The 26,654-nt window shown below is 34.5% G+C and overlaps 1 protein-coding gene across 1 annotated transcript in view; it reads left to right on the top strand.

Moving 5' to 3' along the window:
• Positions 1–26,398, top strand: part of KNDC1 (kinase non-catalytic C-lobe domain containing 1) — a 62,385-nt gene extending 35,987 nt beyond the window's left edge. Inside the window, exons 8-30 of the mRNA XM_086751981.1 lie at positions 1,948–2,019; positions 2,122–2,183; positions 4,316–4,474; positions 4,859–4,936; positions 5,563–5,656; positions 5,834–5,996; positions 6,092–6,921; positions 7,038–7,182; positions 8,534–8,625; positions 10,603–11,003; positions 16,945–17,038; positions 17,156–17,253; positions 17,550–17,761; positions 19,078–19,191; positions 19,582–19,729; positions 19,949–20,128; positions 21,281–21,496; positions 21,810–21,892; positions 23,162–23,312; positions 23,754–23,876; positions 23,979–24,038; positions 24,677–24,834; positions 25,107–26,398. Of these exons, the coding sequence (XP_086608107.1) occupies positions 1,948–2,019; positions 2,122–2,183; positions 4,316–4,474; positions 4,859–4,936; positions 5,563–5,656; positions 5,834–5,996; positions 6,092–6,921; positions 7,038–7,182; positions 8,534–8,625; positions 10,603–11,003; positions 16,945–17,038; positions 17,156–17,253; positions 17,550–17,761; positions 19,078–19,191; positions 19,582–19,729; positions 19,949–20,128; positions 21,281–21,496; positions 21,810–21,892; positions 23,162–23,312; positions 23,754–23,876; positions 23,979–24,038; positions 24,677–24,834; positions 25,107–25,338 (3,965 nt within the window). The 3' untranslated portion in view covers positions 25,339–26,398. The remainder of the gene's footprint in view (positions 1–1,947; positions 2,020–2,121; positions 2,184–4,315; positions 4,475–4,858; positions 4,937–5,562; positions 5,657–5,833; positions 5,997–6,091; positions 6,922–7,037; positions 7,183–8,533; positions 8,626–10,602; positions 11,004–16,944; positions 17,039–17,155; positions 17,254–17,549; positions 17,762–19,077; positions 19,192–19,581; positions 19,730–19,948; positions 20,129–21,280; positions 21,497–21,809; positions 21,893–23,161; positions 23,313–23,753; positions 23,877–23,978; positions 24,039–24,676; positions 24,835–25,106) is intronic.
• The last annotated feature ends 256 nt before the right edge of the window (positions 26,399–26,654 follow it).

Raw genomic sequence — 26,654 nt, 5'->3', positions numbered from 1 at the left:
ATTATGTTCACTTTTACAGGCTACAAACCATGTTCCATGTAAATGGAACGCACCTTACTTAAAATTCAATATTTGACAAATAAAACTACCTTGAAGCTGAATATTGTTTTCAGATTTAGAATATTTCTGCCAGAGGAGTCCTTCCCTGTTCTGAAAGCAATTGTGCATTATGCAATGACTTACAGTGCTGTTAACTACTTCATTGCCCACACACACAGACATAAAGTTCTCTCAGCATTCTTATTGAATAATATTAACTTATTAAAGTTGAAGCTGATATCATATAAAGTGTTAAAATATCATTTTTGTTAATACTGGTAGAGTAAGATTGGTAGCTGGTGAGTCATAGTTAAAGTATATGAAATGTGGAACAAGCTGGATTATTTATTATTTATTTACTTAGCCTTTTCCTCCAAATCCTTCCTTGATTACACTTCTTTCACTATCCTAAACAGGAATTATCTTGGTAAGAAAACATACCCCAGGGCTAGCTTCTTCATTTATTTTTTTTTTAATTCAATCCTGCTTCAAAAGCTGTTTGTACCCTTCATTGAGGTTTTACTTAATTCCTCCTTATCAGGGGATGTTGCTTACATATTGCTCACTGGCAGTTTAGACAACCCAGGTGAGAATTATCTGTTGTACTGAACTTACTGAGTTCTGGTTTGCTTGAACTATGTTGCAGATTCAGGGCCAGAGGCGTTAACTGTTGAGAAGCAGAAGAGTCCTCAGGAGAGCTGCCTCTGCAGGCATAACTAGGAAAGATTCCAGTTTGGGAAAGCTTTGCTTTTCGAGACACGTAGTTCAGGTCCAACTTAAATATTATTGAAGGTAGTAGGCAAGCCTTTATTTCTGTCAAGCATAGTGAGCAATTTAATGACTTTAGATGTGCTTTGCAGAGCAAAGGATTATTTCCTTTTTTTCTTACTTTATTTTTCTCTCTTAGACCTCTTCAATTTATTGTTTAATGATAAATAATTATTTGTTTTACTCGTAGACCTCTTTAGTATTTTATTTAATAATCAATAAATGTAATGTTTTAACCTCTTATTTAATTTAATGTAAAAATCTATTCTCCTAGTACTCTGTTTTTAATAAGAAAACAGTGTATTTGATGGTGGCCTACAAAGGCAGGACTACATTGCTAGCCAATTGGCTTATTATATTGAGACACATTAAATTACAGTGTGCTTTAAAGATATCAAACAGGTAGACACAGCGTTACCACAAGTTTTTCATTATTGAATTTATATAATATGATCTCATTATATTAAGTTCCTGAAGATCTCAGATCTCAGATCATTTCAAGTAGTTTTAGAAGTTTCTTTCCTAACTATGGAAAATTTCAGGGCCTTGCGAATACCAATCTACGTAACACTTCTTCAGTAGGAGAGCGTGTGATTGTAACTATTTGTGCAAAACTCCACACCATATCCTACCCCACCTAGAGGAGTTCTGGATCTGGCCACGTATGTCTTGGCTGTCTAATGATAATGACCCTCTATTTTGGTGGGATTGAAGGAGGCAAGAGAGTAGAAATTAAATGCTTAAGATAAATTTACTACCTTTTGTTGGTACCTTGTAAGAAGAGTAGAGTACATCTTGCTGTTGTGTTTCTTTTGGTTTTGTTCCTTTCCTGGCCTTCCTTTTCAATGCTGAGTTTAAGGAGAATAAACTTGTAGGATTCTAAGCCCTTTTATTTATTGTGATCTCATTTTGGTTTATTTCCTTGTCTTTGTTCTGCAGGAATTGCTTTGGGTGATTATGCATCTGCTGTCTCTTAATTATTGAGTGGTATCTGTTCTAGCATTAGTGTTATTTACAGTATCATTTATCGTAGAGTAATTGCTGACATTGCAAATTCTTTTGAAATTTATTTAATTTATTTTTATTAGTGTCAAATAGTTACAATAACAGATACCTGCCATTTTATGTCTTGTTTTGCAGTGATCTTATGTTTGGACTCCGTGCTAATTGACTGTCATGGAAGTATCCTCTTTGCTGCTCCAAAAGCTGAAGGTAAACTAATACATTACATGCTGTGCTGTTATTTCTTTTTGAGAGGGAGTGGAGAAGAAAGCAGATATCTTACATTTTATTTCTGATTTCTTTTCTCATTAGAAACCTGTGATGTATTTTATTTAGCTCCTGAAATTGAAGAAGAGGATGTGGATATTGAGAAGGTAATGTGGTAGGTTATGTAGGTTGGTACGCATTTTATCAAAGGACAGTTGTATCCCTCTGCTGCTTGAAAGCTAATCTCTTCTAAGATTCTGAAAATATTTCCCATTTTTCCCAGTATTTCTTGGTTGTCTGTGTTTTTTTTTTTAATATCTTGATCTCCCATAAAATTAATTGCTTCTGAAAAATAATTTTGCCCTCCAAAATTGTTGGAGTAACAATTTTGTTTTCCATAAGGCGTGGTTATTTTCAGTTTGGTGGCAGTAAGACAGACTTTGAAATCATGTTTTCACATTCTAGAGGTCACACTAAGATCAGTATTTTAGACTGTCTAGGCTAAAGCCCAAATGTTAATCTCATTTGGAAGACTGGATAAAAATATCACTATCAGCATATTTTTACTATGGGAAGGTTATGAATTATGTCTCTTACCAATACAGTTTTCCTAGAGTTATTTTTTGCTGTAGATATAAGCCATAAGGAGCTCTCAGACCAAAGATGATTTAAAAGTTCATGAATATCAGGTGAGTATTTGTCTTCACTGCAACTGCTTCTAATTCCAAACTGTACCACATTGATTTTAAAGAGTCAGGAAAACAGTTAGACATAGTAGTCATGAAGCAGAAAAAAAAAAAAATCTTTGTTAAAAATCTACTAAATACAGAGTTTGGCTTTCTGTAAAATCTGCAACTAGAAGATGTTTATATATCTTCTTCTTTAAACTTACTTTTTCATCTTAAATTGCTTTGATCCGATGTGCAGGTTTTTCAAAGGCTTCAGAAGCTTAAACTAACCCTGAAATATAATACAGCAGTTTCACCAGACAGTAGGAATTAATAATCCTAAAGTCTTTATGCTTTATTCTTTTTCTTTAGAAAATCTGAAAGTAATCTTTTTTCCTTGTTTTTCTACATAATATATAGAAGAAGCTGACCTGGTTTGGGGGATTTTTTCTGATATTTATATAACTTTCTGGTTGTTATGAACATTTAGTTAGAATTATGGTATGGGAATCAAGACTGTGTAGTGCCAGTCACAGTAACTGTACCCTCAGTAAAAGGAGCTTTTTTTAAGGATATGTTGGATTGGATGGCAAGCTTTTCCTAAAAAAAAATAAATTTAGTTTAAAATTGTGATCCCATTGATCTCTTGGAATTCTCAGCCTAAGAAGAAACTGGTTTTTGTTTTGATGGAGCTACTTTTTTCCTATTTCAAATACTTTTGTACCTATTAGTAGCTTTTGTTTAACAGTTTAAATGGTTCGTAGGTTATTTTCTTTATAGTGAACTTCTTTGTTACGTTGTGTTCTTTGCTGTTCACTTTGCTCGAAAGAGCGCTAGAAAACATTGGTTTATAGGACCACATTATTTAGTACTGTACTTAGGTTTCTGTCCCTTGAACCTTTTTATATCTTTCAGAGGCAATGTGAAGAAGCATAATGCTTTCTTTGCCAAAGTTGCCTTTGTAGCACATGTTAACCTACGTAAACTAAGCATAAAGTAGACTAAATCTGGCTCTGTCTGAAAATCGTCATTCTTCAAATAAAACAAGAAAGCTTGTGAAAATCAAGTACTTTTCAAGGTCCCTCATCATGGCACCTTCAGCTGGTCCAGCTGCAGGTAGAACAATAATTGCTAAAATAAATATACAGTACCTCATTCTTCTGATAAGTGTAATCTTCTCTGTACAATATGACTTGTACTGGCTAGCTTGTAATTACTGTGTGCCATTTACTTGCTGAATTATCATGAACTTTTTTCAGTAAATTGTGGCTGGTTTTATGGCTTGCAGCAATCAAAGTTTTTGCATGAGAAAGGAATTCTTCAAAATGGTTCTAAACCCACTTTTTTTCAGGAATAATTTTCCTAGATAAAGGATAAGACAAATTATGTCTGTTGCTCCAACAATAGAAAATTAGCTACTATTATTGGTTATGCATGCGTAACAGCTAGTTTTTGAAATGGGCTGGGATTTTCATCAGCATCTTCAAAAGCCAAATGTGATCTGTACTTTGGAAGTTCTACTCATTGTCATTTTTTGCAAGGAATGAGAAGAACTTTTGGATGATTTACTGGAATTGGAAGGGTTTTTTTATCTGTTTACATTTTTTCTGTCTCTTACAATATACCAATAGGTCTGCATTTATGGTGTTGCTGCAGTCCTGTGGATGGCTGCAAAATACAGTGTTCCACCAAGTCACAAACTAGCATTGCCAAGAAAATTTAAGAAACTTCTGCTGGATATGGCAAGAAAAAATCCTGAAGAAAGACCTTCTCTAGCTGATGCAATTAAGGTTACTAGATTTAAGCAATTTTATGTGAAATTTAGTTGTGTCTAAAGTCTCATTTTAGTGATTTGAGTATAAAAATATTAATTTTTTTTTGTAATAGACTGATACCTAATTAAATGATAACCAGTCACTTTGGGGTTCATTTTTAAAGTTGCCTCCCTAGGGACACAAAGGGGTGTGTTTTTAATTTGTATTTAAAATGTCAATAAGTTACTCAGAATAGGTTTATAAGACTCCCTAAACTTAGATTACTTTTAATTGACTACCTTGACTTTGTCCTTGTCCAAGATTACCTCACTTGATTGAAAACTGATTTAGTGACTGAAAATTACTAATTTTTTGTTTGTTTGTTTGTTTTTTGGTTTTGTTTTTTTTTTTTTTTTTTAGACATGCAATCGTTATTTACTCGAACAAGGTATAAACAGCAAAAATATTTTGGCATTGTTGAATACATCTGCCTGTAAGGTAAGAGTGCCACCTTTTTTAATTCTCTGTTTTTTTCCATGAATTCTGTAAATTGTATCCCGGTAAGATTTTTGGCTCCTGCAAGTATAGTTAAATTTGTTCTCTCTCTCTTTCAAGTTTCAAGTAGTCTTTAAGTATTGCTTCTTTTTCTAATTCTTGCTGTGGGATTGTGTCCTGATTTTGGTGCTCTGACTTCACAGTCTGCATGGGTGAGAGCTCAGAAATAAGAACCAGTGACTTAATCTCATTATCTCACTTTCTTTTACCACCCCTCATATCAGAACAGAATATGTAGTTGATGCTACATTCAGTCAATCCATGCAACTGACTTTGTTCAGAACTTCGATTATCTAAAAGTTTTGGTTTGAAACAGAGGGTTATCAAGATTTCCAAACAGTTCTACCAGTCCTTAGAGTTTTGAGTGTAATTTGTTTTAATTCTCTACCTCAGCATGACTAGGTTGCTGCTTTGCAGATTACAGAAATTGAAAATCCTAAAACTCTATGTTTATATGGCATTGTTTTGGGTTTGTTGGTTTTTTTTTTTTTTTTAACTAGTGTGCTGAGAAGAATTTTTAAAAAGAAAATGCTAATAAAATCAGTTTGGACTTTAATTTTTATTGTTAGGTTGTTGAGGAAGAAGTACTCTCTTCTCAAGATCGTGTTGCTTTTGAATTTAAAAATGAAAGCCATGAAATGGACCCTTCAGAGTCAACTTCAGGTAAGCAGTGAGACTTTTTGACATGTCTACTTTGTTTTAATGTTCTCTAGCTCAGTTCTTCATGTAAGATTTTCTCAGTCAGGTACACACTTTTTTTTTAATCTAAATTGATTGTTATTTACCTTGCATTTATATTTAACACATTGTTCATCTTTCTAACTGCGTTTTTGTTTTTAGGGTTTGTGCCTATTACCAGTGAAAGTAAACTTGTAGCAGTTAAAGGACCAGTACCATGCCAGATTTCTCTAAATTATGAGAAAGCTACTTTACCTGTTGCATTCACCTCTCCTGCAACTCACTTTAAGCCTATTATTCTGGAACAAGATGCAACTATAACAAAGTTAGTATATCCTAAAGCAGAATAAGTTAAACTTAAGACTGCATCATTAAATGTACTGGAATTGTCCTCAAAAAAAATTCTTTGTTCCTTTTCAGAGAGGTTCACATACCAGTTTCTGAGCAATTTAAAAAACAAACAAGAAAAGAAAAATACATCAACTACAACGAATCAGGACATATAGAAGACTCTAAAAGCTGTGGTGCGGAGAACACAGATGTTGTTGAAAATGCACCTGAAATACTCGAGTGCAATTTACAAGTTCCAGGCCAGTCATCCCAGGTATCTTCAGAAGAGCAAAAGTCAGGCAATGCATTTACTACTGTAGTTACTGATTCCTCACATATTCTGCAGGAAAATAGCATTTTATCTGAAGTTCCTCCAAGCTCCCTAGCTTGCCCTACATCTCCCAATTTTCTTCATATAAATAACATCATTCTCAAACGGGACTCAGAGAAAAGAGTTTTGACATTTGTGCCAGTACATTTAGCTGTATCAGAGCAAATACCAAATAAGCCTCTTCGTTCAGGAATTGCTTATGATTGCTATCATAGTTTGCCAGTGCTACTTTCAAGTACTATTGCAAGTTATAAAATGAGCATGCAAGAAAAAAATGATGCCTCCCTTTGCAAAACGCAAAACTGTGAGACTATTAGTACACAGAACAAGTTTGATAAAAGTAACCCATTTTTTCAAACCAACTGCCAAGAAATTGAGTCTGCTGCCAGCGTAGACAGTATTTTCACTGAACAAGAACACACACCATGTACCTCGGTGAATCAAGACAATTCTCATCTCTTTGATGTTGAAGTCCTGCCCCAACAGAACAGCCCAAGTGCCACTTTACTACAGAAAGTGGTTCATCTTATACAAGAGGAATTTTCATTTGATGGCTATCTAGAGAATGGAGTTGAAGTTTTTGATATGGGTATGTACATTTTCTTCTGTGTATTATTATCATTGATGTGTAAGAATATTGCTAATAATGTCTTTTTTCACTCTTTTTGTTTGTTTGCTTGTTTCTTTTTTCTGTTTTTAAACAAGGTAACTTCATTTTAAACTTAAAGGAAATTAAATTTGATATGTTCTCTGCTACAATTTGTGAGAAGTTTTGTGACCTCTACTGGGACGAAAAATTACTGGAGAATCTCTATCAGGTAGTAAATGGAGAAAGATCATCACATTTATGGTAGGTGTGTTTGAACTTTTTCCTTCTTACAGTTCAATTTAATACTTTTCTTCCTGCTCCTAGAAGCAGGAAAGGATATGCTGCTTCTCTTCAGATATCTTTACTTGTTTCCTCCCAACTGTTAATTTCCTAGTCTGTTAGATAATTCAGGACATTCCCCATAGCAAACATTCCTTAATGGCTTAGCAGAAAGTATTTTCTGTTGAGCTTGTCTGTAACTGCTTCTTAGGATAACTGAATAATTGAGACCTAATTCTGATCAATATTATTTTCAACCATTGATGGAGAGCTTCATAGTCTTGTTAGAAAGAGGCTGTTCAATCAGAAGTGAAATGTATTGTTCTTACTGTTCAATTTGCTTATTCTGTTTGAATTTATTTCTTTATACATCCTTTTGTTCTGTTCACACCTAAGAACAAGAAAATTAAATTTTAAACAGTAGTCAATTTATGTGTGAAAGTTATGTATGTTTTCTTTGTCTGTCTTGGTCTGGAACTACAAAAAAGCCTGGTAGATATGGTCTAGAAAAACTTCAGTGTTAGAAGATGTATTATCGCTCCAGCAAGTTTCAGAGAATAGACTACACCCTCCAGATATCAGACCCTGACATGCTGGCCTATTTCCCATTTGGGTTGAGATTTTTAAGGAGCTATTGAAAACTGGTTGGAGGTTAGGCTTTTAATTCCCCAGAGTTGAATGTTATGGTAGGAGAAACTTGAGCTGTTGCAGCTGAATTACTGTCATATATGAAGAGGTCATCCTCTATATGAACTTTTGTTACAAAGTAAGTTTTTGAAAGCAGGAGTGAAAAGGAAATAATCATTTATTATCTAGTATAAAAATACAGGTTTAGCTTTTAGATCACACACAGTACTGCCTCAGAATCTCAGACGCTGCTTACTTAACATTCCTTAGACAAAGAATATAGCAGTTTTTAATTGTTACCTTCTTTGACTTAAAATTATGATTATTCTTATTAAGAATGACTTAGAGTCAGACTGTTATCTAGAGGTTGAATCCTGAGTAAAAACCCCATTACAGTAATTTGCAGTCTAGAGTTATGCCTGGAGTTATGCCTTCTGTTTGTACGTGTTCTGATACTTGTTGGAATTTTGCCAAATGCTGTAAAAGAAGATCTCTGTCTTATTTAATGTGCTTTAATGTCCATTTGAACATTTTTTTTTCTTGTAAAATAACTGCAGCTGAACATGCAAACTTCAGGAGGTAGATGAATGCTGTGAAACCCTTCATATACATGGTAGTCATTTGTAAGATCTCATTTTACTGATGTAAATATAAAAGTATATGAAACATTAACTTTTTTTTTTTTCTAATCTTCTTGTTTGTTCAGCATAACTGAGGCAGATGAATCAAAGTGTGGCATAGTATTACAAGATCTGAAGAAATCTAACAGCTTTTTGGCAAGCAGTGATCAGACAGAGGGTGAGAAGGGATTTCATGTTCTGGATCTTTCTGTGTGCTTGGAATCTATCGATGACACAAGTTTTGAGAGATTAGCACTTTGAATGTGTCTTCAGAAAAACACTCACCTTAGCACTTACGAACATTTTTCAGTGAATCTGAACATTATTAATGCCTCGGGGACCTGTTGTCTTTTGTATGAAGCTTACGTATGACCAAATATCATTGAATGGGATGCCTGTTTCATTTACTTCTACTTACTTTTATTTACATACATACGTCTGTTGAAAAACTCACAAAATCCTAACTGCTACATGTGGTTTTCTTGTGTTCATCTAGTAGATGTTCTAGTGGCGTGCTTTAAAGCAGGGAGAGAAAAGGGGAACAGTCATACTGAGTCAGGTCCGTGCAACATTACAAGCTTAGTTAGGCTGAGATGAGAGCTTTAGAAAATGCTTATGACTCCTTAGGTGTTACTGAAAAAGTTGAGGATTGTTTGAAGGATGACTGCAACAGATCTGGTCCTTCTTTGTTCGCTTATCAGAATTAAAACAAAACTAGGCAGTAAATTAAACAAAATGTATTAAATAAAAAATGATATTGTCAATAAAATTATTTACAAATTCTAGGGGTGGGAATTGTACAGAAATCTAGAAACTGAAAATTTTTTTTATTTAAATGGGCATTTTTAACTATTTATCAAAACAATTTTTCACAAACAGGTAAAAAAAGAAGGCACTGGAGTGCTTTTTTAAAGATAGATAGCAAAATGAACAGTGCATCAAATGATTTGGTAATCAAGATAGTTTTGCCTTTTGATCGCGAACTTGGTTACAGGACACCTTTTCAGGGCAGTCATTGAGGTTATATTAGTGGATTGTTTATTTGTACTTCTTCAGTGTGTGTTTTGCATTTTTCCTGGGATACTTCCTGATTGAAGGTTTACAAAATATTTTGTCTTTTAGTAACTGAACTCAAAACTGAGCTGGGACTGGTAAATCCCATTATTATCACAAAACTATTACCCTTTCTAGGTTTGGTGTATTCATGTACAGGTTGTATTTAGGTGCTGTTGTATCATTATTTCTTTTTTTTTTTTTTTTTTTTTCCAACATAGTTCAGCCAAGTTTCAGCATTTAAACTTGGTTACTTCTCTGTTTTGAACAAAGTTAAACTGTATTCTTTACAGAAAGGCTTATACCCCTACATTATTAACTTTTATGGCAAAACATAAATTTTTAAGTTTGCACTTGACTGCTGTCATTCTATTTTTCCATTTTGGCTCAGATTGCAAATGTAGAGCCAGACTTTCCCGTGGGGTATGTGATTTCTTTGCACCAATAATTTAGGTCCGTTTGACTCCGGGGTGGCGTATCTAAGCCCTGGAGTGTTGCTCAAGTGAAGAGGGAGACTTCTGACAGGCATAAAAGCTCCTGTCAGTATCATACCAACCTTTGACTGTCACCTCAGTCCCTCAAGGTTGGTAGTAGTCATTGTAACTGCAAAGAAGTCCCATCATAGCTCAAGGGAGTGAGTCCTGTAGGAGTAGAAACTTTAAGATGTGCCTCCTTTGGCTGTATCAAGTATTCTTGCCCTCTGTGTATGGAATAAAAGCTTCAAGACTTATCAAAGGAAAAAACCTCAAGAGCTAGGCTTTTTACTAATGCATGTACAGGTCTGACATACTTAACTTTTGTTTTAAAGCTTCTGTACTATGCTTTGTTTAAGTGCTTACTGTATATGCACAGAGCATATTTTGTAATTTTCAGAAATGTAGTGACCAAAGCTTAATAGTTCGGAAGTGTCTTTAGCCTTTATGATTTTGCAATGTGTAGTTGAGAAAAAGAAAGCACAGAGCCAAAATAAGCATCTAACACTACTGTTAAAAGGTGTAGGTAGTCTCATAACTGTATTTTGTATGTGTAGTGTTTAAGTTCAAAGCATGCATCACAGCACATGACCGTTATTTCTTTCCCCCCCGTACACCCTCTTTAGCAGAAGGGGAAGCAACCTTTGATGTGAAGGCTGAGCCTATGATAAATACATCATTAGCTGAAATGGATTTTGATGAGTCATCTTCGGATAATTTCAAAAAAGAATTGAGGCTGCAGAGTACTACCCCTATAGAAAAAAGAGGGCAATGTTTACAAAGCAACGGCTGTTGTATTGGTCCAGGCTTTGCAGAAGAAAATATAGATCCAAAGGAAGAGACCGTAATAAAGATATCTGGAAACAGCTACCTTGTGTCTCCCAATCTACCTGACTTTCATAGCTGTAGTCCTGGTTGGAGCAGTGCGTTTTATGGAGCTGAATGTTTTGATTCAGAAGTTCATAGTTACATGAAAAACCTTGGAAAGCAGAAATCAAGTGAGTCACAAAATATAGATGCTAAAAAAGTGGTGAGTACATTGATTTAAAATCATTAAGATACCTCTCTACTTGCTGGTTAAAAGTATAATAATAATTATTGTGTTATAGTGAGTTGAAACCCCCTTTCTTCTTTTAAATATTGACTCTTAAGTGTTTTAAAATCCTCAACATTTGTGATGTCTTATCAATAAAGCAGGTAAGGGTAGTATTCCAAAATAAAAAGCACTGAGATTAATTTTTTTTATAACTGACCTACCAGCCATCTTCTGTTCCTGAAGTTGACCAGAAAAGTGTCATCTGCCATTTGCACCAACCCCATGGTGGTGATATTATAGAAAGGAGCTAAGAATGTCTATGGCTGGTGTGTATCACAAGCTCTCGAGAGATTCTCCTTGTCGTGTGTTCTGAGTCCTTTTCCTTGGTCATGGTGAATTTTCTGACACTTCTCACCATTTGCCAGCAGAATGGCAGTTATTTGCTCACATCTTCTCTTGGAGGCAGCTAATCATCATGATGAATGCAGCCTTGTGCCTTTTAAGCAGCCTGGGGAGCATGGGTAGAGGGCTGAGTTGTTTTAGGTGAGCAAGGTCTTCCATTCCCTTAAAGATCATGTTTACTTAATTTTTACATTTGTATATTGATCTATAAATATATTTTTAAACATTTCAAGTCCAAAGCCACAAAGTATAATAATGAAACTGTAAAAATCTGTATAGTTGAAGCTGGTTCATGGGAAGGAAAAGGAAAAAAATAAAATAAATAAATTGGTTATTAATACTGGAAGATCTATTGGTATAGGGACACCTGGAATCTTTTTGCATCCCTGAGAACAGTTGATTGTCTACTTCTGTATCCTTGTTGTTTCTGCCAGATACACTTTTAATAAAGATGAAGCAGGAGTTGCACTGCTCTTGTAGATTTCCTTGCTATGGGCAGTTAGTTGAATTTGTTGCTGTATTTTTGAAGTGAGCATGACAAAGTAGAACTGAACAGCTGAGTAAATTATCTAGACTTCTCTATTTCCACATAGTCAGTTTAAATCCCAATGAATCTATTTACATTATTTTTTTTAAGCTCTGTAATCTTACTTCAATTTTCAGTAAAAAGCAAAACAAAGCAAAACTATTTTTTCTGTTATTAAGCAAGTTAAAGCCTGAATCACTGAAGATGTTCTACTTTTTTTGCTCCTTAATGTGCAGGTGTAAGCCTATAGGAGAAAATAGCGTAAGAAATTTTACCTACTACTGGTTTGTGTAAAGAATAAATAAATAATTTTTAAAATAATTTTGCAGGACTGTCAGTCTCAAATTTCCGTCTACTTGGAAATTCCTATTTCTAATCCTATAGGGCTGTTCAGTCTTGTGTAAGCATGCCTAGAGAACGTAAGCATTCAATTTTATGTAAGCATTTCTACCATTTTTTCTGTAGAAAAATGGGGCTTGCATAATCTCCCTTACTTGAAAGACTAATTCTTGACTGCAGAACAGATTTTTCAGAAGTAAGGAGTTTTCATAATAATCTAAATAGATTTTTCTGTTTCAACTGGCAGTCTTTTTTACTTTAAGATTTTACAGACTACTCAGCAATTTAGATGGATTCAAAAGAATTAATTATCTTCTGAGTTCTTGGCAATTGTTTTCCCTATTTAACAGACACACAATAAAGAAGGAAGCAAGATTTATGGAGCCTACAATCTGCTTTGAAATTTGCTTATTAAATTAATGCGTATTATTGTACATTGCTACTATATGCATTAATGCGCAAGAACTTGGCTAACCCAACAATCATACAAGAGGCTGGGGAGGAATAGTCATGAGGTATCTCTGTGGAAAATTGTATTGTATTTGTGCCCAGTAAATTCCACTGGAGGAAAATTACTATTGATACAAAGTGCAATCTGTTCAGTTTAGCAATTAGTAAACAATTCATTTAGAGAGGAAGAGAATGCACATTCCGGTAGCTGAAAAAGATGCGTACTACTCTGAGGATAAGTCAACTAAACTTCCTTGTGTTATCTAAAATCAGTGTGAAATCTTAATAGCTAGACCAAAATTAAATTCCAGTCTTATTCTGTCTCAGTAATGAAGAAATAAGGTATGTGATTTGGACTGCGTATGAGGCCAGGTGGACAAACAAGAATAAAGTACTTATTCGCAGACAGTGGAAGCTTGGTATCTTATATAAATAGTCTTCCTAATTTGTGAGATCCCTTTGTGTCCAGTTTACAAAGAATACAGTTATAACCTGTCATCTTCAGTTATGAAGTCAAATTCAATTTATCTTTCACCATTTTCTTCAAAGAAGGTTAACAGAAGATTAAATACTCCTGTGCAACATAGAAATGTTTTGAATGCATTGCAAAAAAAAAGTTAATTTTCATTAAAAAGCATGTATGTGCAGATATGTATATTCTCTGTTGCACTGTTTATATTAAAGAGTCTTTGTATAGTAGAATATTGAGGTATGTAATCTTAATATTATTATAATACTGTTAATTGTTCTTTTTTTGATTAAAATTACTTTTAAAGTGTCTTGTTACAACAAATTCAACAGAGGATAGTTTAAAATGTCAGTTACTTTTTGGTCTTGTGACCGTATGTATTTCTTTCACTGTCCTAGCATCAACAACTTTAATCTTTCTGCTCGCGTTACTACAACACTGACTTTCTGGGAAACCCAGCTTCTTCCAAATTTGTTTAAAATAAAAACTTTACAGAATCATAATGTTCCAGTTGCAGCAATCTTTAACATTTAACCTGAGGAAAAATAAAACCCACCTTCCTAAAGTCCTGCGGTTTTTCCAGACTCCATCAGTCATGACAATTTCTGAAATAAACTATTAGCAATATTGTTGAAACGAGATGACCTGTTAGAAGTTTTAACTGGTCAATATATATATGAAAGACAGGGGAAAAATATGAAACCGAAATTTATTTTTCTACTATTGCAGCAGTCAGGAGACTATGATTCCTAGCTATAAGACACTCAGTTATGAACATGTAGGTGATAGTAGTAGTCTAGTTTTCATTGTCTGGCAAGGATTATATCCACCTAGTTTTTCCACCTAGGTCTCTGACAGATTTTTTTTTTGAAGTCAGCAATAAAGCTCATCTCATTCTACAGCTTTGCATTAAAGTGTGCTAAAGCTGTGGTTAGGAGTTGCTATTTGGAAGAGTGAATGTTTAAAGTTAGACATTTGGGCTTGACTACATTTGTCCTGACTTAGTGCTGCTACCCTTTCATAGGGATACGTCTGCTTGGCCAGTTCAGGTCTAGTCTGCACCTGGAACTGAGTCCTGAATGAGAGTCTAACTACACAACAAATTACAGTTTTGGAGACATATACATGTCATTAATACACTTATCTCTCAAATTAAAATATTTGTGTCATTCAAATGTTTATTTATTCACCTTCTTATTTTTTTTTAGCTTAGTTTACTTGTAAGTAGGTTTGAGAACATGCAAGTTCTGAAAAACTCTGAGTGCCAGAACACACATTTATAGCAGAATTAAATATTCTGCCATAGAAATAATTAACTTTTCTATTTTTTCTGCTGGATATTCTCTGCACCTTAGATAGATTGTGGTTTAATAAGATGCAAAAAGTAAAACATTTGTTATATGATAAACAATATTAACAATAGAATTAATCAAGCTATTATGATTCAAAAAATAGTAATGTGTACTCTTATGTTTGGAAGGAGTGAGAAATAACTAGCATAAAAAAGTATTTATGGACCAAGGTAACACTTTCAAATGTCATAAAAACAGTGGTTTACTGTGTTAGGTGTTTATCAGATGGTTCATTGTGGTTCATAAGGTTAGCAAAGGTTAATCTACATTTAGAAAAGTTAGTCCTTAGGCAAGCAACTGTATGTCCCCTGTCTCACATCACCTCTAGTCCAAGAACTGCTGATTTTGCACCCTCATACAGAGCACGTCCAGGCAAACCAAACTAAGTCCTTGCAGCAGAGCAAGAAGGGAAGGCAGCTACCAGGGCTGCCATTTCTCCGGAGCAATGTCCAAGTCTGCCCTCGGAATGAGAAGAACTTTTTTTTCCTGTAGTTGATAAGCTGGCTTCAGATCTTTCAGAGCCCCAACCCTTTACCCTTCGCCTTTGCGCTTTTCCTCTTTGCCCACACTAGGTTTCTGTTATCCCCTAGATCCCATAAGCTGCTTGTAAGGTTCACCAAACTTCAGTGCACCCAAGCTATGACTGGGAGGTTTCTACTGCAAGTTTAGTGTATTCTGGCCACAGTTTTCCCGTTCCTTTTCTCTTTTCCTTTCCCTTCTGCCAATATTCTGAATTCTTTGGTGGAACCACCTTTCACCATGTAAAAAACTTATGGTTCAAGGACAGATTGGAATTTGCAATTTTCTCAAGTTAACAAAGTCACTCTATCACTGTATTATTTTGTTCCCTAGACTAAGGGGTGTTCTATAAAAAAAAAAAAAAAAAGTCCAGACCAATTAAATGTACTTCAGATGGAGCAGAACAATTGAATATACAGCTTAATCAAAAATGTTTGTATTCTAGACCTACCTAAAATGGAAGATGTTATGGAATGGATGGGCTACTGAGTTTGTTGCTACTCACCTGCAGTTATTTAGGGGCAAATTACTTCTGTCCATCAGATTCCAAACATCAGAAAATTCCCTTTCTGTGTTTGTAGTCTCTTGGTTTCACTTTGAATGATTAAAAAAATCATAAACCTTTAAGTAAAAGCAAATAGTTTCCAATTCAAAATCTGGATAATAGCTTTTTTGTGCTTTCACTATTCTCTGTGTGATGCCTGTGTAGTGGTAAGTCTTAAAAATCCACAGGGCTTTTGTGACTCTTTTTGCTAACAAACTATGTTGTTAAACCTTTTGAGCTTTTCTGAAAAACAGTGACAGGTTTTTCTCAAACTCAAATTAATTTCTAGTAAGTCCATCCCATTAAAGCTAACCTATTTACCAATCTGTTGTTTGATATGTTAGCTCTGAGCTATCTGTTTTCTGATCACTCTGCTTGTGGGAGTTCTGTCTGCTGCATTCAGTGAACTTATTCTATTTAAAATACTGTTTCATCTAATTGGGTCATTGGTAGTTAGCTTAGGACCCAAGTACAAGAGCCACCACTTTTATGAAACACAATACACATCATGTTTGTTGTTTCATAATAAATCAGAAGCTGAACCCAAAGTGGATGGCCCATTTTCATTGGTTGGTAAAATAATGAAACCTTTGCTGTGCAAACAAATATAAATATTTACATTCAATTTGATATTACTGTGAGAAGCCTGATATACTTGTGTTTCTATCCATTGCTTAAGTTACGTAATTCTATAGAAATTCAGTTTCTTTTTTCATTGTGTAAAATGTATAAATATAAAATATGTAAGCTGAACTTCTAAATTGATATGTCCTTTATTTATAGAGTAACTCTCCTGTCTCTGCCTTCTGACTTGGTTGTATAATATAATGTAATTATACTTGTTTGGAAACCATTGCTTTCAGCCAAACATTCAGTTATTGCTGCAAATATAGGTCAGCTGCTTAACAGAGCATTTCTGGGGTCTGCACTGATTTCAGAAGCTATCACTTTTAGTTCTGGATGACTTCTGAGTGTAACTTAAAAATGCTATTAAAAACAATCAGGTCAGTGCAATTATAAGTAAAGACATATTTAAATGGATTCAGACCAACTTCAGTGTGATCTCATTATACGCAAACCAGCTCCAGTTCTTAAGTAAGTTGTAGAACTGTGGTATAACTAATGCTTTTCTGGGAACAGGTGATGCTTGCTGTAACTTGCCTGTAAGCACAGGAGTGAACAGTAATTTTTCCTGATTCATATCGTGTTGTTGTCTGTTTGGATCTTTTTTTTTTTTTTTTTTAATACAGAATAATTATCTTCTAAAACTTTAGTTTCCTACTAGAACCTTGCATTTACCATTCTGATCAGAATCTTTTTTTCTCTTTAAATAGGAACTAGAACAATTGTTAATGATGGAGACAAAAAATTATAGAAAGACCATAACATTTTACCAGAAACTGTTGCAGAAAGAAAGAAGAGGCAAAGGTAAGGTTACAGCAACTTGCTAGTAATGAAATGGGATGTACAGTACTTGTAAGGACTTTTTTTTTTCTGTACATCAGAATAATGGATTTTCTTATGCTCTGTGTTTTAAATCTAAAGGTCCTGAAACTAAATCTATGTTGCCCAAATTGCGAGGACAGCTACAGGAGATGAAATCAAAAGTGCAGTTTCTTGAACTGGTGAAGAAATACATACAGGCAAGTCAGAATTGATTTTGCTTGTGTTTCATTTGTAATTTCATTACTGCATCAGTATAGTTGGCTGCTCAAGTCAGTATATGAAACATGAAATGTTTTGTGTCCAAGTGCCAAATTAAGTGGGATCTAAAATAATAATTAAAATAAAGGTAATTGCTACTAGTATTGTGTAAAAAGGAAGAAATGCAATTGTATAAAATGTGATTTGGCTTTAAGGTGAGTTGACTGCATTTTGTGTGGATTTTCCTCTTTATTTTTGTACATTTTATTTTTTCATGGCTTTCGTCTTTGAGCAGATCATGTATGCAGAGCAGTGGGGTGTGGAATCCTGTGTGCTGCCTGCAGTCATTTACAACAGGAGAACTGATGCCGTGGATGTGGCGCCAACGGATGAGTCGTCATGGCTTCTTTACTATAACACAGAGAAACACCAATGTAATAATCAAAATGGAATAAGAGTTCTGCAGGCTGGTACACCACTTGGTTTAATGGCTTATTTATATTCTAGGTATAGTATACTTTGCACATCCTTAATTGGGAGTGGGTTGAGGCATAGTTGCTAATTCAGGAAAAAGCAGTCTGTTATAAATCTCAGTTACTCAACATTGCATAAATTCTCATCTCTTGTATCAAGTTTAGTGTTATTTCTCTGAACACTTATTTACAGAAATGGGCATGGAAATGGCAAAAGACAATCTGATAAGAAACAAGTCAAACTGCTACGTTTGGATTTTATTAAAACGAAGCGTTTGATAATAAATCAAAAACTAATAAATTTAAACTTTTTTATCCTTTACTTGTTTGAGGTTTTGCTCTGATAGTTGCCGTGGAATCTAGGCTTTATCTTACTGCCAGCAGTATAACAATTCTTCAGAACATGTAATTTTATAATTCTTATTAATGGGGTCTGGATGTGAAAATGTATAGGTTCTGTTTTACAGATTATTGCCCCAGTCCTTGGGACTGATGAAGATGCAGACCTGTCTCAGGGCTTCAATGGGGACAAAGCTGTCCTTTAACGTCCAACTAGGGTGAGAACAGTGTTGTTTTAAGGAACCTGAGCCACAATTAGTATGAAGGTGAAAACTACCTGAGAGACTCTATCAGGCTTGTGCCACTGTAGAGGGAGCAACTTCCTCCCTGCTCCTTCTCCCAGCTCATCCTGACTCTGAGACCCAGTTCCTTATCCTTAGCGCTGCTTTTTATGGTGCTTAACATTTTGTACAAAATGAACAAATTGTTTTGTGAACAGAGCTTCAACATTAATTGAACCCAAACTTTGGTTAGCTGTAAGCCATCAGGGATACATGCCAATTAACCTATATTAAGACCTTGAGAGTGTATTTGTGTATATAGATAAAAAAAATAAAACACACTCATTTTTAATGTGTGTCGAATAAGTATATTCTGTTCTTAAAGCAACTACTGCTCTAGTTAGACCTACAGGAAATATTTTCTTGCTTAAAGTATCTACTTCTTGTGCTGTTGTTAAAATATTTTTAAATGACATTAAGTGTAATGATAGATGAAAGAAAAATAAGTATGTTCTTCCATACTATATAGAATGTAACTTTTGATAATAATAGAAATGTCAAGTAGAGAAATTTTTTTTTAAACAAATTATGCTTTCAGTGTTGGCAACCACACTATTTCATGTGTAAAAATAAAACAAAAAGGAATCAAAGCTTAATGTAGAGCTTGAGAATTTCAAATCCCTACTAATTCTTGATATTTTGAGGAATTTTTTTTTTTTGCTATTGCTGTACTCTAATGCAAGAAGAAATGGTGTTCTTGCTTGTCTGAAATTTTTTTTGTGCTTCACAGAAATGCATTTTTAGAAGGTTACGTACAGCAATTTCTCTACACATTTCGCTATTTCTGCACACAAGAAGAATTTTTGCAGTTTCTTCTTGATAGGATCAGCAGCACTTTATCCAGGTACAGTAATTTCCTGTGAAAAATATTATCAAAGCACAATTGACTTTTCCCCTCAGTGGCAAATAGTTGTTTCTGAAAAGAACTACTTCATTAAATTGAATTTTGATGTTTGTCTTTGTAAGACTCTCTTGACAGGTGAGAGTGAAACTAGAGCAAGTGCTATATTAATCTGAAATTTGAGTCTTTCTTTTGTCAGTTGTTCAGTGATGGGTTGTAAATACAACCACAGCTTTGTTCCTATGGTGACATGGATTCTAGAGATGTGAAATGTACCAATTTAAGATAGCATAGTCAATACCAACTAATACTTGTGGGTTTTTCAACACTTATTTTTAAATTGGAATTGAATATCAGTTTTGGTTGAAATAAGCGCCTTTTTCTTCTCAGCAGTGCAAGCCTGGATTCGTCCACATCACTTACCAAAATACGTAACCGCAGTTTCTACATCCTGCAGGCTTGGATTGAAGACTGCTACAGTGTAGACTTTGCAACAAATACTGATCTTTTGTGTACTCTAAAAGAGTTTATTTCTTCCAAGGTAAGTCAGAATTTCAAAAGAAGCTTTAAGGAAAAAAAAAAAAAAATCTTTTAAGTCAGTTATGGTATATGTAAAATTGTTGTTACAAAAAAACTGTCCTAATTACAGTTAAAGTAAAAGAAAACTAATGCTATCTTTGACAGCTGTGTTCAATATATCTTACTTATAATTTATGGGAAATTGAGTTCAATATTCTGTTAACCTGTTTTGCATTTACAGGTTGCTCCATTAAATGGCTATGGTGAGCGCTTGTTGTTGTTGCTTGAGGATGCTTCTGCCAGGAAAAGCGGCAGTGCTCATCAGTGCTCCAGCATAGACAAATGTGAAGAGGAGGGCGAGGAGGACAGAAAAACATTACATTCTCTATGTAAAAAGCTCTCAGAAGATGTTTCCGGAAAGGCATGTTTTTTCTTCAGACTACAGTATACGGAGCACATTTCCATGTATTTTTTTTCTGACATAAACTAGAGTATTCAACTTGGGGTCTAGCCCCTGATTCAATAAAATTTATGTACCTGCATTTTAAATTTTCTTTTGAAAGTATCTAAAGCCTAAACAGTTCTATAACTGTGGAAATCATCTTAAGCCTTAATTGCACCCTGTCAGCTGTTTCAATAATAATAGATTAGATAATCAAAATTTTGAGAGGAGTTGAACTCTTCATCTTTGATACTAGCATGTGACTCATAGTTACTAAGAAACGTTTGCCCCCTTGTCAAACATTAATATTTTTTATTAGACATACATGTAAGTCTATAAATACAGGAAAACAGTGAGGGATGAGGAGTTTCCTGCTAGAACTTCAAACCTTGTAGCAAATCTTATCAGAACTTTTGTCTGTATTTACTGGTTTATATAGTGTGCTAGTGAAAGATAATCCCAGAAGCTGGAGCATACAGTCAGCTTTTTTTTTCAGGAAAAGATCTCTCTACAGAGTGACCAAAATGACCTGTGGAAGTGAAATGTGTCAATAATGTGCAATTTGATTGTAGTATCAGCCTTTTGATAAAGGTGCAGGATTCCATGGGATGTACTGGGGATTCAACCAATAAAGGGCAAGCAAAATAGAGAAAACGTGGACTTCTTGTATTGTCACTGTATCATAATGATAGCCGAAGACAGAAGAAGGGAAAATAATGGAAAACCAAATATTTCTTTGGAAAGGGATTTATGTTTCTAAGCATAAAGACTACAAGAAATAGTAAGAGATAGTAAGAAGTGAAATATAAAATATAGAACTTCACAATATAACCCATTTTATGGCAGCAAGCTTGAACACCAGAACTTTGTTTTAAGTACTGATTGTTGATTGATTGAGATCTGGCAACCTCCTGCTCAGACTCATTGACTGTGCTTATTATTATATTAGCTTAAAATAGTAATGTTAAATAAACCAATTAGTGTCTGGGCTAACCTTGAAGATTAGCTGAAGAGTTTTGCATCCACAAAGGTGTTTCTCTGACAAAACATTCCAGAAAGTTAAATCAAGGGGAGACATAATGTTTGCTTTAGAGAAGTTGTAGTTTTACGTTTTTTTTTTCTTTTCTACAGAACTTTAACTGGAAACTTCCCAAACGTACGGGACCAATTGCACAGTATCAGGGAGAGCGACTGTACACTGTTTCGTCAGTTTTATCAAAGCCACGCTGTAACAGTTTTACAGGGAAATTCCCAGTCTCCTTTGCTAGAGCAGATGAAGTGGGACCATATCTCTTGATAGAATACAGTGTGCAACAGCTTTGTTGTCAGCTGACATTACTGCAACAGGTACAAAGGTCTAGGTTTATTTGGAAGTACAAATAATATCTGTCTTACATTATACTTGGCCTCCTTTCTCTACCAATTCCCAACTCTCTTTCAAGCTTATTTCATACTATTTCATAAGACTTTGAATTAAAATAATCCATTTTTCTCTCTACAGTAAAATTTAGAATGGCTAATTCTGTTCTTAGGATGTGATCCCTCTGATAAATTTGCTGAAGAGAATGGAGTTGGGGGAACCCTCTTTCATTTTTATCCCAGGGCATTTTGGAAGAACTCCTAGATCTAACAACAGATGTATCTTGTTCTTTTTGTTTAGGAAGTATTTCATAAATGTCATCCAGTACACTTTCTAAATTCAAGAGCACTTGGTGTTAAAGACAAAAGTGTTGCTGTCCAAAAGTAAGTTGCTTATTTTAACTGCCCTTCTCTTCTGTTGATGCACAATAACTTACTATGTTACACCTTTAATACATCCAGGAAGAGAAAGATATTTTTAATAATTAATATCTTTTTGACAGATTGGATAGTCTGTTTATATATTTTTTTTTAATTTCAGGAGATTCTGTATGTGTGTATGTATATGTACTTATGCATGTATGCGTATGTGGTAGATCACATTTGCGAGATTATTTCTTTGAAATCTAAAGTGGGTCAGGCCAAAATATTTCTGAAGACTTGTGTTAGGGGCGTGGCTTCAAAGCTTTCACTTTTGGCAGAAAAGAAATTAATGGTTTCTGAAACACGCTCCTTGATCGTGCATGTGTGCATGTATGTAAAATCTCAATGCCCATTACGGTGTCACAGAATAGCTGAGATTGGAAGAGACCTCTCAAAATTATGTAGTCCAACCCCGCTGCCTTAAGCAAGGCCAGCTAGAGCAGGTTGCCCAGGATCATGTGCAGTTGGTTTCTGAGTGTGGATTGAGACTCCACAACTTCTCTCTGCAAGTGTTCATTTTGTACCAATAAGCAGATAAAGTATCACTGTTCACAGCTAGGTAAGAATTTTCCTATAGTTATTAGAGTGGTTACCAACCTATTTAAATTACTTGTGCAACAGTAATTAATGTTTGCATCCAGGCACGTGAACCTAATTATATTTGGTCTAGTTCTTACATACTCAGTGGATTCAGCTAGCTTCTAATTAGTACTTGTTAATTGTACTACCTGTAGTAGGCTTTTCTGTCTAAGGACAGGGAATGAACATCTAAAGCAGCTCATATTTTACGGATTGTTAAATGGCAGAGGCTAAATCAGCTGGTTTGTACTGATTTGGCGTCCAGGCATGGGAAACACTGTGTGATGCTGCTAGGTATCGAGCTGGATTTCTTATGTGGCTGCAGTTTTTAATGAGTTTGGATTTCTGGCTGTTATTTTGTGTCAGATTGGATGGCTTGTTTTATTCAGTAACAAGTGGTGAAAGGTGTCTTTATAGAAATGTATACTGCATATGCTTATATTATAATCACATATAATTATCTTGTAATTATAAGGAAGAAAAAGTAACATAGCTCACTATGTACTATGTAAAAGGTTATAAAATGAAGACTGCAAGCACTGCAAAGTTGCTTTAGATGGTTAGAAGTTGGCATTTTCACAATCAAGATTTTCTTTGAATATCGAAAGTCAGCATGAATTATTTTTGCCTTTTTTCTTATTTTCTCCATAGAGCTATTTCTACAGAGACAGTTTCACTTAAAGTCTGTAATCTGTTTCTGTCAAAGTGTATACAAGACCAGTATCTTCTACAGTTATTAAGAAACGCAGACAGTATCAGCACCTGGGTTGCTGCTGAAGTTGTAACATGTCACACGTCTAAGGTTCGTCATTGTTTTATTGTATTATTAATTATGAAATTGTTATTTTTTTATTGTATATGAGTTGCTATGTAGCAAAGCTGCAAGGAGTATTCTGAAATACACTTGTGAGCAGGCAGATAACAATTTGATTTTGTTGTCACAAGGAGGGTCTTGGATGTCTTGATTCTTTTGTAGTAGCAGGTGTCAAAACCTAAGAAAATATAAGAAATGGGTTGCCTGAGGAGAATAGATGTCAGACTTTAACAAGGACACCTTGGTGACAGAAAAGAGAAAACTTTGTGTTGGAGGGAAATGTTAACTACAGTCAACAATTTTGATAACAAATGCAAAAAAAAAATGCATCTCCTTCTTTCCTCTCATTTAATTTTATTATGTAGATTTACATATATTTGCTATATATTTAGTATGTTTTTAATATATATATAGTATATTTTTTTTCAGCTGCAGGTGAGCTTGCTATCAAAATTTCTTCTTATCGCAAAATGCTGCTATGAACAAAGAAATTTTGCTACTGCAATGCAAATCCTAGCAGGCTTGGAAAATCTTATTGTACGACAGCTACCAGTAAGTTTGGGGCTCTGTTCTGTAACTCTTTTGCTTAACATAATCTTGTTCCAATATAGACATTAATGTGAAAAACCAAAATATGTTTTATTTTATTGTAAGGCCTGGAAAATTTTACCTGCAAAAGTAGCTGAAGTAATGGAGGAACTCAAGGCTGTTGAGGTATAGTATAAAGTCTTTAATGTAAAAATACTTCTTTGGGGTTAGAGAAGATGCAAGATCTGCTTAAGTGGGTGCCTCTGCAGGATAAAAGCCATAATTATTACTTTGTATTATGAAGGAGATTTTAATTCAATTTAAGACTTTTGACTCTGAGAGATTACATTAATTTTTATCTCAGTAGGTCTCAAAAATGTATCCTATGTGTGACTAAAAATCAAGATACACATTTCAATGCAACATTGGACATTAGAGACAGTTTTTCTGATTATTTCTGCAGGAGCTTTGTGGCTGTAATCTGTTTTGAAAAATCTTAAATGTGTATTTTATCACGGGCATTCTCTTATTGATCTGTACAATTTTGAATTGTGAAGTGAAGTTCTCAAATGAGATTTTGGCTGTAATTCAGAAATTAAAACTAAGTATGAAGTATCTTTTGATTAAAGTTAATTTTTTTTATTTGTGTGCTTTGAAATGTTTGCCACCAGATTAATTCATAGTGTTGTCTTCAAACTTCAATGTCAAAATACAAAATTCATGACAAATAAATACGTAGTGCTAAACACATGAATTGGAGAACTTCTTGTAAAACCTTCCCCAGTACTTAACGTGAGATTTATCTGTGTGCATTTTTAAACTAGGTGTTTTTAAAAAGTGACAGCTTGTGCTTGATGGAAGGAGAAAGATTCAAAACACTTCCAACAATTCCATCAGCCCATGTTTTGGCTATGCATGTCCAACAGCTTGAAACTGGAGGATTCACAATGACAAATGGATCTCACAAGTGGACTAAACTTAGGTAGTTATTTTAATTATGTATGTATGTCACCTAACTTTTTAAAATAGAATGTTGTCTAATGGGGTAATAACAGCTAATGCAACATTTCACAGTTAGCAGTTTAAATAGTTTCAGTCATTTTAACATCTAACTAAAGGGATGTATACTGTAGAAGAGAATGCTCGATGCCTTTGAACTTTCTTTAAAGTTTGGGTTTTGCAAGTTTTTTTGAGGTTGGGTTTTTTTGTCATCAGCAAAACAAACTAATATTTTTTACCATATTCTCTTTCAAGAAATATTGCAAAAGTTGTGAGCCAAGTTCATGCATTTCAAGAGAATCCTTATACATATACACCAGATTTCAAGCTGCAGTCTTACCTCAAACAAAGAATAACTCATTTTAAAGATGCAGACATTTCTGCCTTGGCAGCTGACAACTGTGCCAACTTCCATCAGATACCAGCAGAAAAACAGTCTCGAAAAATTCAGGACACACTGCGCAGAATGAAGGCAACATTTCAGTAATTATTTACATTTCATCTGTTCTATTCCAAGTGTAGATTGTAAAACTAGATTGACTTCATCTCCTGGACCGTTCCCAAGCAAGCACTTAAGTGAAGTGACTTTAAATGCTATCTCAAGTTGATATTGTTATATTTCTTAATATGGTATTATAAAGTGCTGACTAATGAGATTTGATTCCCTGGCAACTGGATGGCAGATCAAAAGAATAAAAATAAAGATAAAAGAGAGAGTACAGATTAAAAGGATTATTAATTTTGTCACTGTTCTTTAGCATAAAAATAATTAGCTCACAAACAAACATTTAAAAAATACTGTGGAAATAAATTAAAATTACAGCTTCTGTTGCGAAGTTGGCATAGGAGAGTTCAGAGTATAGTTCATTAAAAGTTGAATATATTTTTATATAAACATAGAACACTTGTATCCTGCCACAGTGTGCATATAATTCAGGGAGACAGATCCTCTGCTATCCTTTGACTGTTGGTGTGTCTTGCTTTTATGTTGTGTATTATGAAAACAATAATTGACTTAAATAATTGGCCATCTTTTTCTTCGAGCATGCTAAGGAAGGAGAGGAATGCCATGCTGCAATTTTTTTTTGTTTTGATTTTCATGTCATTGAACTAACCTGTTTCCAAATGCAAGTAAGATCTGAATCTACATGTTGCTACTTTGTTGCGCTGCTTCTGCCCTCATGGCCTTGTGAAAACAATAAACGTGAAACTGCTTTTTTTTCTGGATTTGGCACAAGAATCACTTTGCCAATTTGTGTACATGTGTATGTGTGCACATTTGGTTACGGCTTTTGCTCCTGAGGTTGCTTTTGTAGATTGCAGTGCTCCAGCAGCATTAAATAGAAGATAACTGTGTGACATTTGGATCTGCATTTTGTAAAACTTTGACCTTCTAAATGGCAATGAAATGCGATGCTAGAAAGTTTGCTAAGCTACCCAGGTTTATGCAAGGCCAAAATATTAAGGCTAAAAATTAGTTACAAATGCTAGTATTTCCACCAGAGGGAACAACGGCAGTATTGGAAGAGAAGTGGGGAAGGGCAAGCAGTGGCTACGATGAGGTCTGCCTGGAAAGGGATTTGCTAGAACTTGGTTTAAAAAAAAAAAAAAAAAAAAAAAAAAATGGGGGGGAGGGGGAGTTTTGACAGATGTGGAGAGCAAATGTGAACTAACTGTCTTGGAATGTTTTAGTGATGGATAATGATAATTATGTAAGAAGTGAGAATGTGCGCATCTCTAGTATTTTGCAAATTGTACTATTGTATTTGACAGAAATGCATGCGCACATGTTAAATTGTAGCT

Source organism: Chlamydotis macqueenii, chromosome 7 (assembly GCF_036417535.1).
Source record: "Chlamydotis macqueenii isolate bChlMac1 chromosome 7, bChlMac1.mat, whole genome shotgun sequence".
In the NCBI taxonomy this organism is placed as follows: Eukaryota; Metazoa; Chordata; class Aves; order Otidiformes; family Otididae; genus Chlamydotis; species Chlamydotis macqueenii.
This window is presented reverse-complemented; position numbering and strand designations above follow the sequence as displayed.